Source organism: Leucoraja erinacea, chromosome 31 (genome assembly GCF_028641065.1).
Source record: "Leucoraja erinacea ecotype New England chromosome 31, Leri_hhj_1, whole genome shotgun sequence".
Taxonomy (NCBI): Eukaryota; Metazoa; Chordata; class Chondrichthyes; order Rajiformes; family Rajidae; genus Leucoraja; species Leucoraja erinaceus.
Genome location: NC_073407.1, coordinates 18,363,871 through 18,378,499, shown reverse-complemented (window position 1 = coordinate 18,378,499; position 14,629 = coordinate 18,363,871). Strand labels below are relative to the sequence as shown.

The following is a 14,629-nucleotide window of genomic DNA, read 5'->3' as shown; positions in this document are numbered from 1 at the left end:
CTCCCTTTGAAATAAGTCCGACCACAGTAGTGTCGTCAGCAAATTTGACGATGTGGTTGTTGTTGTGGGCCGGACTACAGTCGTAGGTGTAGAGACAGTATAAGAGGGGGCTTAGCACACAGCCCTGTGGGGAACCGGTACTCAACCTGCGAGTGGAGGAGAGGTGGGGGCCGAGTCTCACAGTCTGGGGCCGGTTTGTGAGGAAATCCTTAATCCAGGCACATGTGACAGTGGGGAGGCCGAGAGTGACCAGTTTACCAATGAGGATGTCCGGGATGATTGTATTAAAGGCTGAACTAAAATCCACAAAGAGCATCCGGACGTAGCTCTGCCCCTGCTCCAGATGGCTCAGCACAGAGTGGAGAGCTACGGTGATGGCGTCTTCTGTGGATCTGTTTTGGCGATAAGCGAATTGGTGGGGGTCGAAGTCTGGTGGTAGATAGTCCTTGATGTGCTGGAGGACCAATCTCTCGAAGCACTTCGTGATTACCGGAGTGAGGGCAACAGGACGGTAGTCATTAAGGCTGGTGATGGGAGACTTCTTCGGCACAGGGACGATTGTGGCTGATTTTAGGCAGGACGGAATAACTGCCTGGGCCAGGGAGAGATTGAAAATTCTGGTGAAGATGGCAGTGAGCTGGTGGGCGCACGCTTTGAGCACCTTACCAGGGACTCCATCTGGGCCGGTAGCCTTCTTGGGGTTCACTGCCAGGAGCACCCGTCTGACATCGTGTTCCCTGACAGTGAGTGGAGTAGTACAGGAGCCAGGTGAGGGTGGGAACAGGGCTGTAGCAGGTGAGTGCTGCTGTTGTGATGTTTCAAAGCGGGAGAAGAAGCAATTTAGCTTTTCTGCCAGCGGCGCACTCAGGTCTTCTGACTTTGTGGCACAGCCTCTGTAGTTGGTAATGTCTTGTATGCCCCGCCATACCTCCCGTGTATTATTGCTGGACAAGTGGGACTCTATGCTCCTCTTGTGGTCCGCCTTGGCCTTTTTAATACCACTTTTCAGGTCGCTGGGATATTCAATATTCAGGAGGGATAGAGAGAAAGGAAAAGGAGGTGGGGTAGCGTTACTGATTAAGGAGGAGATTAATGCAATGAAAAGGAAGGACATTAGTTTGGAGGATGTGGAATCGGTATGGGTAGAGCTGCGAAACACTAAGGGGCAGAAAACGCTGGTGGGTGTTGTTTACAGGCCACCTAACAGTAGTAGTGGAGTTGGGGATGGTATCAAATAGGAAATTAGAAATGCGTGCGACAAAGGCAAAACAGTTATAATGGGTGACTTCAATCTACATATAGATTGGGTGAATCAAATTGGCAGGGGTGCTGAGGAAGAGGATTTCTTGGAATGTATGCGGGATAGTTATCTAAATCAACATGTAGAGGAACCAACGAGAGAGCAGGCTATTTTAGACTGGGTATTGAGTAATGAGGAAGGGTTAGTTAGCAATCTTGTTGTACGTGCCCCCTTGGGCAAGAGTGACCATAATATGGTTGAGTTCTTCATTAGGATGGAGAGTGACATTGTTAATTCATAAACAATGGTTCTGAACTTAAAGAAAGGTAACTTTGAGGGTATGAGACGTGATTTGGCCAAGATTGACTGGCAATTAATTCTAAAAGGGTTGACGGTGGATACGCAATGGAAGACATTTAAAGACTGCATGGATGAACTACAAAAATTGTTCATCCCAGTTTGGCAAAAGAATGAATCAGGGAAGGTAGTACATCCGTGGATAACAAGGGAAATCAGGGATAGTATCAAAGCGAAGGATGATGCGTACAAATTAGCCAGAAAAAGCAGCATACCGGAGGACTGGGAGAAATTCAGAGACCAGCAGAGGAGGACAAAGGGCTTAATTAGGAAAGGAAAAATAGATTATGAAAGAAAACTGGCAGGGAACATAAAAACTGACTGCAAAAGTTTTTATAGATATGTGAAAAGAAAGAGATTAGTTAAAACAAATGTAGGTCCCTTGCAGTCAGAAACAGGTTAGTTGATCATGGGGAACAAGGATATGGCGGAACAATTGAATAACTACTTTGGTTCCGTCTTCACTAAGGAAGACATAAATAATTTGCCGGAAATAGCAGGGGACCGCGGGTCAAAGGAGTTGGAGGAATTGAGTGAAATCCAGGTTAGCCGGGAAGTGGTGTTGGGTAAATTGAATGGATTAAAGGCCGATAAATCCCCAGGGGCAGATAGGCTGCATCCCAGAGTACTTAAGTAGCTCCAGAAATAGTGGATGCATTAGTAATAATCTTTCAAAACTCTTTAGATTCTGGAGTAGTTCCTGAGGATTGGTGGGTAGCAAACGTAACCCCACTTTTTAAGAAGGGGGGGAGAGAGAAAACTGGGAATTACAGACCAGTTAGTCTAACATCGGTAGTGGGGAAACTGCTAGAGTCAGTTATTAAAGATGGGATAGCAGCACATTTGGAAAGTGGTGAAATCATTGGACAAAGTCAGCATGGATTTACGAAAGGTAAATCATGTCTGACGAATCTTATAGAATTTTTCGAGGATGTAACTAGTAGCATGGATAGATAGATATAGATATGCCATTTATTGTCACTATACATGTACAGTGAAATTGAAAGCTGCTCGTACTCAGTGCATACATATAATTTAGTACAAAAAACAAGAAACAGAAAAACAAAAAACGGAAGGGGGAAGGGGGGGGGTGGATAGGTGCACAATTCTGTGGCGCTATATACATATATACAGATGGAAGTCCGGGTGTTGGGCTGTGAAGTCAGTGCATGTGTGAATTTGAATTAAGAGTAGTTATAATTTTCGGAAAGCAACTATTTCTGAGTCTATTTGTCCTGGATTTGATGCACCTATAGCGCCTTCCAGAGGGCAGCAGGTCGAACAGTCCAAACGCAGGATGGGAGCTGTCTTTGATGATATTCTTTGCCCTGCTAAGGCAGCGGGAGGTGTAGATATCCATCAGGGAGGGGAGAGGGCAACCAATGATCTTCTGCGCTGTCCTAGTTACCATCTGAAGCCTCTCCCTGTCTGCCATGGTGCAGCTGCCATACCATGCTGTAATGCAGTATGTCAGCAGGCTCTCGATGGACGAGCGGTAGAAGGTCAGCAGCAGGTTAGAGTCCAGGTTGTGCTTCCTGAGGACCCTCAGGAAGTGCAGCCGCTGCTGAGCCTTCTCGATGACCGCTGTCGTGTTGTCTGTCCAGGAGATATCAGCAGTCCCAGTCCCGAAGAAGTCTCCCTTAATGACTAGGCAGCCTACAGAGAGGAAGTCCTGAAGTTGACAACCTGGTGCTCAGAAAACAATCTGGCTCTGAACACCAGGAAAACAAAAGAGCTCATTGTCAACTTCAGGAGGCACAGCACCGACTTAGTCCCCGTACACATCAACGGCGAGTGTGTGGAGAGGGTCAACACCTTCTGGTTTCTCGGCGTCCATATCGCTGCTGGGTGGTGCCGGGAGACTTCTTCGGCACTGGGACGATTGTGGCTGATTTTAGGCAGGACGGAATAACTGCCTGGTCCAGGGAGAGGTTGAAAATTCTGGTGAAGATGGCAGTGAGCTGGTGGGCGCACGCTTTGAGCACCTTACCAGGTACTCCATCTGGGCCGGTAGCCTTCTTGGGATTCACTGCCAGGAGCACCCGTCTGACATTGTGCTCCCTGACAGTGAGTGGGGTAGTACAGGAGCCAGGTGAGGGTGGGAACAGGGCTGTAGCAGGTGAGTGCTGCTGTTGTGATGTTTCAAAGCGGGAGAAGAAGCAATTTAGCTTTTCTGCCAGCGGCACACTCAGGTCTTCTGACTTTGTGGCACAGCCTCTGTAGTTGGTAATGTCTTGTATGCCCCGCCATACCTCCCGTGTATTATTGCTGGACAAGTGGGACTCTATGGTCCGCCTTGGCTTTTTTAATACCACTTTTCAGATCGGCTCGAGCAGCCCTGTACAGAGCTCTGTCATCTGACCTGAAGGCAGCATCGCGGGCTCTGAGGAGTGTGCGGACCTGGCTGGACATCCAGGGTTTCTGGTTTGGGAAAACCCATATGTTTTTGTCCACAGTCACGTTTCCGATGCAGAACTTGATATAGTCGAGCACCGATTCTGTGAGAGTTTCCAGATCCTGGTGTTCGAATATGTCCCAGTTTGTCTGTGTAAAGCAGTCCTGTAGATTGGAGAGTGCATTTTCAGGCCAGGTTGTAACAGATCTTATGGTGGGCCTGGCACTGCGTCTGAGGGGGTTGTAGGCTGGAGAGAGCAGGAGGGAGAGATGATCTGACTGGCCGAGTTGGGGGAGGGGGATGGCACTATACGCGTGCTTGATATTGGTGTAGACATGATCCAGCGTGTTCACCCCTCTAGTAGAACACTTGACATGTTGATAGAATTTTGGCAGTACAGTCTTCAGGTTGGCCTTATTAAAGTCCCCTGCGATTATGTGAACACCTTCGGGGTGATCCCGCTGCTGTTCGTTAATGGTGTTCAGCAGGAGAGAGAGCGCCTTGTTTACATTGGCGTCAGGTGGAATATACACAGCCGTGACAATCACTACTGTTAGTTCTCTCGGTAGAAAAAAAAGCCGGCATCTTACAGACATGTACTCGAGGTCAGGGGAACAATGTTTGTCTATGATTATCCCGTTGTTGCACCAATTCTCATGCACGTATATACAGAGGCCCCCTCCCCTGCTCTTACCGGAGTCCATAGTCCTGTCCCCGCGGAGCAGAAAGCGTCCTGCTAGCTGCATGCTAGCATCAGGTATCCCCGGGTGAAGCCAGGTTTCGGTGATAATCATAGCACAGCAGTCGCGGACATATCGATTTCCAATGAGTTGTAATTCCAGGTCATCCATTTTGTGAACCAGGGATCTGGCGTTGGAGAGATACAGGCTCTGAGGATGGGGGAGAACCAGTGGACTTCGACAAGGCTTTCGACAAGGTCCCACATAAGAGATTAGTATACAAACTTAAAGTACACGGCATTGGGGGTTCAGTATTGATGTGGATAGAGAACTGGCTGGCAAACAGGAAGCAAAGAGTAGGAGTAAACGGGTCCTTTTCACAATGGCAGGCAGTGACTAGTGGGGTACCGCAAGGCTCAGTGCTGGGACCCCAGCTATTTACAATATATATTAATGATCTGGATGAGGGAATTGAAGGCAATATCTCCAAGTTTGCGGATGACACTAAGCTGGGGGGCAGTGTTAGCTGTGAGAGGGGGATGCCAGGAGACTGCAAGGTGACTTGGATAGGCTGGGTGAGTGGGCAAATGTTTGGCAGATGCAGTATAATGTGGATAAATGTGAGGTTATCCATTTTGGTGGCAAAAACAGGAAAGCAGACTATTATCTAAATGGTGGCCGACTAGGAAAAGGGGAGATGCAGCGAGACCTGGGTGTCCTGGTACACCAGTCATTGAAAGTAGGCATGCAGGTGCAGCAGGCAGTGAAGAAAGCGAATGGTATGTTAGCTTTCATAGCAAAAGGATTTGAGTATAGGAGCAGGGAGGTTCTACTGCAGTTGTACAGGGTCTTGGTGAGACCACACCTGGAGTATTGCGTACAGTTTTGGTCTCCAAATCTGAGGAAGGACATTATTGCCATAGAGGGAGTGCAGAGAAGGTTCACCAGACTGATTCCTGGGGTGTCAGGACTGTCTTATGAAGAAAGACTGGATAGACTTGGTTTATACTCTCTAGAATTTAGGAGATTGAGAGGGGATCTTATAGAAACTTACAAAATTCTTAAGGGGTTGAACAGGCTAGATGCAGGAAGATTGCTCCCGATGTTGGGGAAGTCCAGGACAAGGGGTCACAGCTTAAGGATAAGGGGGAAATCCTTTAAAACCGAGATGAGAAGAACTTTTTTCACACAGTGAGTGGTGAATCTCTGGAACTCTCTGCCGCAGAGGGTAGTCGAGGCCAGTTAATTGGCTATATTTAAGAGGGAGTTAGATGTGGCCCTTGTGGCTAAGGGGATTAGAGAGTATGGAGAGAAGGCAGGTACGGGATACTGAGTTGGATGATCAGCCATGATCATATTGAATGCCGGTGCAGGCTCGAAGGGCCGAATGGCCTACTCCTGCACCTAATTTCTATGTTTCTATGTTCTATACGAGGCAGAGATATATACAGGAAGTAAAATAATAAATTGTATAGTTGTTCTCAAATCCTTGGGCTATCTCAAAATGGTTCATTAACCAATAAAGTATAGCTTCTATTATAAACCTGCTTCATATGCCAGCCAATTTGTGTAAAGTAAATATACACCAAAGAGCATCATGACTTGGTCATTGCTCAAGGGTAGACATGGTCCAGGACACAAGGGATAATTCCTCGTTTCCTCATGCTTTGGGATCTGTGATGTCCACATTAGAAAGCAAAGTGCCTCTGCTTTATGTACTGATGGAGAGGCAATATCTCCAAATGTTTAACATCCCTTCGGCTCTGCAATAAAAATGTGGAAAATGTTTATCAGTTGTAAAACTCTGCATTTTAAAGAATTTTGTTCTCTGTTGGATAATCTGAACCTTTTATTTCCATAACCAGGTTTGAAGATGGACTTGGATAACAAACTATTTGGACAACATATTGCCAAGCAAGTTGTTTTGAAGGCTGTTAATGGTTTCTTTACAAATCCAAACCCTAAAAAACCTCTAGTTTTGTCTCTACATGGTGGGACCGGGACAGGCAAAAACCTAATTAGTAAAATAATAGCTGAGAACATTTATACGAATGGACTGCAGAGTGCATATGTTCATCTGTTTATCTCCACTTTGCACTTCCCTTACCTTGAATATCTCAGCGACTATAAGGTAACATCAGAGTATGGGTACATTTTAAATTGCTAGATAGGATATTTTGTGTGGGGCAATGCTCCTCGCAGTTCAAAACGTGAAGTGTAGCATAAGAGAGTATTGGATATCAGCAGTGAGTTATGCATTTTAATTCAGGTGTTCAGAAGGATTATAAATGAAACGATGGAAATTTGGTGCATGGTGAATGCTGTGTTTTAATTATGCAGTTTAAAAAATTTCTTTATAAAATAATGGGTCACCAAGTGAATTATGGTTTTAATCTAATTGTAGACCTTTAGTGAATGCATAAGAAAAAATATCAGTAGTTAAACAACCTCCAAACCCTGAGATTAAAGTGGTGCATGAAAATCAGTTCTTTGTATTTAATGTTTCATTACATAAATTAAAACTTCTGATTATTTGCTTCTAATCTTCTGCTGCATGTCATCACAATAGTTTCATTATAATGTGCCTTTTTAACATAGTATAAAAGTCCTAAGACATTTGAGAGGAGTGTTCTCAAACAAAGCAATTGTAATCATACATTGGGGAAAAAATGCCCCCAAAAGTGACTTGGAGTGATTAGCTGAGTGGTCATAAGATTACAGAAGATAAAACAAACTAGGCTGCCTGGGATATCCCACCCAACTGAACGTTGAGCACTAAATACTCAGTGCAGATAACTTGGTAGCATACTCATTGAGGAATTGACAAATATGTCATCAATTTTGTTTTGGTCAATTGATGGGACTTAATTATAAAATTTTATAATGCCAACACTTAATAAGATTTATGCTAGATTTAATGCAATTATTGAAAATCATTCACGAGGGACTATCACAGTGCTAGAAAGTGAAGCAATTTTATTACAAGCAATAAATGTAGCATTGATGAAAATAAAAGTTATTTCATTTTTAAAATTTCATAACACATTGAGGCCACCCACCCTTACATTGGGAGAAGCAATAATGCAGATTGGTGCCTTTGAGTTAGGCAGGACAGATAAGCTTCATATACTGATAAATTGGCTTTGTTTGATGATCAGACTCATTTCTGATGCCTGACTGGTATCGGAGAATAACCTGCTACACATGTAATGTAGGTACATTCTGAGAGCTATTGGAACTGGTACGGTGCTTTGGAGATGGACCTTGGCAGATGTAGGAAAGAAAATTGGGAATGGGTATCACATCAAATCAGACCATTTTCCATCCAAATAATGATTCTGGTTACATCGCCGAGTACTTCTGCTTAAATTTGTAATTCATGTGAAGTTTATTGACTTGAGTGCATATTAATTTACTGGATTCTGAGGCAAAGTCCTGTAATAGGGGATTTGTGGTGGTGGAGTGAAGAGTTGTTGCTTCCGTGAATATATTTCATACAAAATAAATGACTATCCTTAGGAGCAGCTACAGAAATGGATCCGTGGCAATGTGTCCACGTGTGCCAGGTCCATGTTCATTTTTGATGAAATGAACAAGATGCAAGCAGGCCTTATTGATGCCATTATGCCTTATTTGGAGCACTATGATAACATTGATGGAGTGGTGTACCGGAAGGCGATTTTCATTTTTCTGAGGTAAAAGATATATTTATAGTGAATCACATGAACAAAGTCTATCATCAACTTTAAGGAATAAAAATACTGAATTTGAAATAGAAATGTAATTGGGTACATTATTTTATTGACAATTATTGCACATTTACTGAAGGCTTTGTAATATATTGTAAATGCTATCGAAATTATAATGGAGGGAATAAATGTAATGCATGATCAGTCATTGTAGAACAACAGACAACAAAGCAAGCAGTGGTCTAAGAGCTGAGCAACAACTGAAGCATGCCATGTTACATGATGTTCAATTTAAACCTCAAGACCTATATTTGTGTTTGTTCATAAGTTCTAGGAGCAGAATTAGGCCATTCAGCCCATCAAGTCTACTCTGCCATTCAATCATGGCTGATCTATCTTTCCCTCTCAACCCCATTCTCCTGCCTTCTTCCCATAACCCCTGAACACCAAACAAGCATTCTTAAAGAATAAGAATTAACTTGCATTCATGTAATATCTTGTTATATAATACTGACCAGAATACTAAACAGTCGATGAAATACCTTGGAAGTGGTCATTTCCATATTTCCTAATGGAAGGAGTTTATTTTAACCTATCAAACCTACGACCAGTCAGAACTGTCCCATTTCACTCCCCACTAATTTTCCCTATTCATCTACACTCTCATTAATTCCCTCCAGGTTCTACCACCAACCCCACGCAAGGCTAATTAACCAACCATGCAGCACATTTTTGGGATGTGAGAGAAAATTTGAGACCCCAGTGAGAAACTCGTTGTCACAGGAAAGAATGTAAGCTCCACACAGTCAGCATCCAATCAAATTTGAACTTGGGCAACTGGCGCTGAAGCAGGAGCACTCATATCTATGCCACTGTGCTGCCCATAGGAAGCAGGCCAGCTGATCTGAGCACAACAGCTCCCACAAACACATTTGATAATTAGTCAGATAATTTCTGTGCCTGAAATTGATTGTGGGATTTGTATTGGTCAGGACACGGAAGGGAGCCTCCCTGGTCTTCTGCAAATTAACACGATAGAATATTCGACACTCAGCTTGGAGGACATATTTAACATTTTATTTTAAAGAAGACATCTCCAACTGTTCCATCACTTCATCAGTACTACAGTGAGATGCCATCAGAGATTTCATGATAAATTCTCTGGAGCCTCATGATGTAGAAATGCTTGAGAAGGATGGGGTAGTTATGTTTTGTTGAGTTGAGGTGTATTGAAGCCTACAAGCTCCAGAGGATACCCTTTGTGACTTGTCATAGAGCTGTACAGCATGAAACTGGCCTTTTGGTCCACCATGTCTATGTTGACCAAAGTTGGTATACAGGCCTGGTCCTGTTGGCCTGCATTTGGCTTGTAGCCCTCAAAAACCTTCCTATCCATACAGATGTCCAAATGTCTTTTAAAAGGCATTATTGTTTACACTTCTACAACTTCCTCTGGCAGCTAATCCCAGACACAGACTATACTCCAAGTGAAAAATTTGCCCCATAAATCTCTCCCCTCTCACCTTAAGCCTTTGCCAGCTAGTGTTTGGTTCTTTGTTATAAATCACTATTGTTTGTTGTGAACAGCAATGCCGGTGGAGAGAAGATTACTGAGATTGCACTGGACTTTTGGCGCAGAGGAATCAAAAGGGAGGAAATTCAATTGAAAGATATTGAAAGTAAACTGTCTATCGGAGTCTTCAATAACAAATACAGTAAGTATGTATGCTAAATTTTGGCAGTTTGAAATGAGCTGCACTTGGAATCTTCTTTGTACAATTTGATTAATATATACTTTTTTGCTTAAAATGAGGAATGTGCAATGAAGAACACTGGAACAAAATATGCTCCCCAATTGGAAATCTGTACAACCATTGTGGTGGCACAGTGGCGCAGCGGTAAAATTGCTGCCGTACAGTGCCAGAGACCTGGGTTTGATCCTGACTACGAGTGCTGTGTGTATGGAGTTTGTACATCCTCCCTGTGACGGTGTTGGTTTTCTCCCCCATTCCAAAGAGGTGCAGGTTTGTAAGTTAATTGGCTTCTGTAAATTGTCCCTGGTGTGTGGGATAGAACTGGTGTATGGGTGAGCGTTGGTCGGCGTGGACTGGCTGGGCCGAAAGGACTGTTTCCATGCTGTATCTCTAAACTAAACTAAACATCCTTGTCAATTTCATGAAGGCTATATTAGACGTTTTTGGACATTGTGCCTTTGTTTATCTGTTCATATCTTTTTCCACTTCCATGAGTATTCTAGTTACCAGTGCACATCTATGGCATTCCTTATACAGGTTTGACAGGCTCATGTTGGGAGCTGCATGCATCTAATTCTATTCTGACATGCTTGCTGTTTGCATTTATGTGCTTTCCAATATTGACTACTTGAGGGTAATCAAAGTGCTGAAAGTTCTGTTCTGAGGAAGGATCACTGACTGGATTGATTGACTGATTTATCTTTCCACAGATAATGCTTGAGTTCTTCTAGCATCTCTACTTTTGTTTCAGATTTCAACATCTACAGATGTATTTGTTTTCCATCTAAGGTAACTGCACTGGCGGATTGCCTTTTCTTCTTGTAGTCTCAGGAGCACAGACATTTATTGCTAAGTTTCCACAATGTTTGGTTGAAGGCTAATTCAGTGCAGCAGGAGCTTGAAGCTTGTAAAATATTGGAAAGGCTTCACTTCTATAAAAATTGCTATCCAATAAAAGTTTGAAACTGAGTCACATAATGGTAATAGCACAGGTGACCAAATGATTGGTCAATGAAGCATCTTAAAGGCAGACGTTAAGGGAAGGAACTGGAGAATGCTGGTAGCTGAACAAACGGTGGATTGATTATGCAAGACCAGAGCTGATGATCTTTAGAGATCCTGACGGATTTATGGTTTGGTCAAGACTACGTAGATTGTGATGTGTTTAGGGCAATGAAGAATTTTAAAACCATGCAAATTGAATTGGTACATAACCGGAGCTCAGATATGAATGGCTGCAGGGCTGCCAATTATCACGCTTTGAGCGTGAGAATCACGCCCTCAAGCAAACTCTCACGCTGATCAGAAATTTCTCACGCTCTGTGGTGAGAAATTCTGTGATCAACGAAAATGTCAAAACTCGGATAAACTGCATGGTCCACGGGTGTTGGAGAGCCGGGGCTGTGGGAGGGATGGGAGCAGAACCAGCTGCGGGAACAGATGTGGGTAGCCGGGACTGGCGAGTGTGTGCGGGGCTGCGAGTGTGTGCGGGGCTGTCGAGTGTTTGCAGGGTTGGTGAGTCGCTAGCTGCAGTTCCGGCCATGGAGCAGCGCACGTCCCGGGCCGTCGGAGGCGTCTGAAGCGTTGCGCCGCTGCCGCGAGAGTCTGTGCCAAAGGGAGGTGGAGAGAGAGAGGGGAAGGAGACAGGAGGGAGAGAGAGAGAGGGGGTGAGAGGAGGAGAGAGAAGGAGTGACAGAGGGGGGGGGGGGGTGAATGGAGAGAGAGAGAAGAGGTGGGGGGGGGGAGAGGGGAGAGAGGGGAGAGGTAGGGGGGGGGATAAAGGGGGAGAGTGAGGTGGAGAGGAGGGGAAGAGACGGAGGGGTGAGAGGGAAGAGAGAGGGAGGAGAGAATGGGAGAGGGGGAAGAGAGAGGGGTGGTAAAAGAGAAAGGGGGAAAGAGAAACGGAGGAAAGAGAGAGATGGGGGGCAAAGAGAAATAGGAAATAGAGACAGAGGAGAAAATGAGAGGGGAGAGAGAGCTAGGGGGAGATTGAGGTGGGAGGAAGAAATGGGGGTGAGAGGAGAGACGGAGAGAGGGGGGTTGAGAGGAGAGAGAGCTGAAGAGAGAGAGAGGGATGTGTGAGGTGGGAGGGAGAGAGAGGGGAGAGAGAAAGAGAGGTGGAGAGAGAGGAGAGGGGGACAGAGGGGAGAGAGAGGGGGAGAGGGAGAAGGGGATAGAGAGGCAGGGCTGCCAACTCCCATGCATTGAGCGTGAGAATCAAGCATTTCACCAACTTCTCACGCTGATCACAAATTTCTCTCGCTCTGTTGTGAGAAATTCTGTGATCAACGAAAATTTCAACACTCATATCAACTGCATGGCCGCAGGTATTGGAAGCAGAAGCAGGGGCGGGGACAGATGCGGATGGGGAGCGGGGCTGGTGGGTGTTTCCAGGGCTGGCGAGTTGCTCACTGCAGCTCCGGCCATGGAGCAGCCTCAGTGCAAGAGTCCCGGGCCGTCGGAGGCATCGAAGCGTTGCCCCGCTGCCGTGAGAGTCTCTGCGAATTCGCCCAGGTGACCGGCATGGATCAGGCTGTGGCTCGGTGCATCCTGGAGGACAACCAGGGGCTGCTGGAAGTAAGTACCAAGCACTGGGTAGATACGGTGGAAGATAGTGGACTTCAAATGGGGGTGGTTGGTGAAAGCATCCTGCTTGCCTGCTAGATTTTCACTTGCTGTAACTGCAGGAAAAATGTTCCCGATGTTGGTGGTGTTCAGAACCATGGGTCACAGTTTAAGAATAAAGGGGGGGCAGTTAGGACTGAGATGAGAACAAACTTTCTTCACGCAGAGAGTTGTGAATTTGTGGAATTCTCTGCCACAAAAGGCAGTGCAGGCCAATAGACTGGATGTTTTCAAGAGAGAGATACATTTAGTTCTTGGGGCTAACGACATCAAGTGATATGGGGAAAAAACAGGAAAGAGGTACTGATTTTAGATGAATAGCCATGATCATATTGAACGGCAGTGCTGGCTCGAAGGGCCGATGGCCTATTCCTGCACCTATTTTTTATGTTTCTATGCTTGAGCATATGGCAATAAAACTCAATCACTTGATTTTGAAGCATTCATGCATGGTGGAGGTATAATGTAGTCATAGAGTGATACAGTGTGAAAACAGGCCCTTCGGCGCAACTTGCCCACACCCGCCTACGCTCCCAGCTACGCTACCTGCTTTTGGTCTATACCTCCAAACCTGTCCTATCTATGTATCAGTCTAACTTTTTCTTAAATGTTGGGATGGTCTTTGCATCAACTACCTCCTCTGGCAGCTTGTTCCATACACCCATCACCCTTTGTGTGGATAAAGTTACCTCTTAAAAATACTTCATACAAAAAACTTTGAAATCATACTTCTACAGTGCACTAAAACATGATTTTAATACATCAAATTCCAACAAGTTCCTACCCTGGGAGGAGGGACACCCTTCTTCCACACCCGCTCCACACTCGGTTGTTCCATTCCTTCACCGGGAATCCCCCAAGGCCAGTGATCACACAGCTTCCCCCTTTCAAAAACGCTCCAATCCAATTTAAAGCATATATTGCATTCAAGTGTAAGTTAAAAGACTCACTACAGTATGCACCATATTGCACAATTTCAAGCTGAAAAATGCAAATGTTCCGTACCAATGGGAGAGGGACACCCTCCGCCCACTCCCCACCCCCACCCCCCGTCGCTATGCTCCCTCGGGCTTGGTCTCTCACAATTTCTCACTCCCAACTCTCACCCAATGTTGGCAGCCCTGGGCTGTATGATTTTGACACTTTGCCTGATGTGATCTTTGTATACTAACGTACTTTTGTTTAATTGGATAGGTGGATTCTGGCACACCAGCCTCATTGATTGTAATGTGATTGGCTACTTTGTCCCTTTACTTCCTCTGGAATATAAACATGTCAAGTTGTGTATCAAGGAAGAACTGGTAGCCAGGGGTTATCAGGCGGATGAGAAAATTATTACTGCTATAACTGATGAAATGACATACCTTCCAGAACATGAAAAGATCTATCCAGACAAAGGCTGCAAAACCGTAGCCGCCAGGGTGCATTATTACTTGTAGAATGTGTGTGTTTTTAATTGAATATATTTTGCTTTTCGACACTGGAGAATTAAAAAAAAAAAATCAAATCAAATAAAAAGCACATAAATGCTTTTTAGCAAGCATGTCAGAATAGAATTAGATGCATGCAGCTCCCAACATGAGCCTGCCAAACATGTATAAGGCCTGTATTGGAGCCATCATTAGCTTATCCTTGTTCTGGGTAAAAGTGCACTTCAGCTTTCTCTTCAGCATATAAAAGTCATGCTCAATTGGGTTCAGATCGGGTGATTGACTTGGCCACTCATGAATGAATTTTTAGCTGTGAAAATCTCCTTTGGTGCTTTAGCAGTATGTTTGGGATCATTGTCTTGCTGTAGAATGACCCGCCGGCCAATGAGTTTTGAGACATTTGTTTGAACTTGAGCAGACAGGTTATGTCGATACACTTCAGAATTTATTATTCTACTT

The 14,629-nt window shown here is 44.8% G+C and overlaps 1 protein-coding gene across 4 annotated transcripts in view; it reads left to right on the top strand.

The window, feature by feature from the left end:
• Positions 1-14,629, top strand: part of LOC129712024 (torsin-1A-like) — a 49,764-nt gene that overhangs the window by 7,236 nt on the left and 27,899 nt on the right. For all 4 annotated transcript variants that reach the window (XR_008725981.1, XM_055660156.1, XM_055660157.1 and 1 more), the window contains one exon: positions 6,538-6,803. Coding sequence is in view for 3 of the 4 variants with exons in the window: in XM_055660156.1 (XP_055516131.1) it covers positions 6,538-6,803 (266 nt within the window). In the remaining variant the exon portion in view is untranslated. The remainder of the gene's footprint in view (positions 1-6,537; positions 6,804-14,629) is intronic.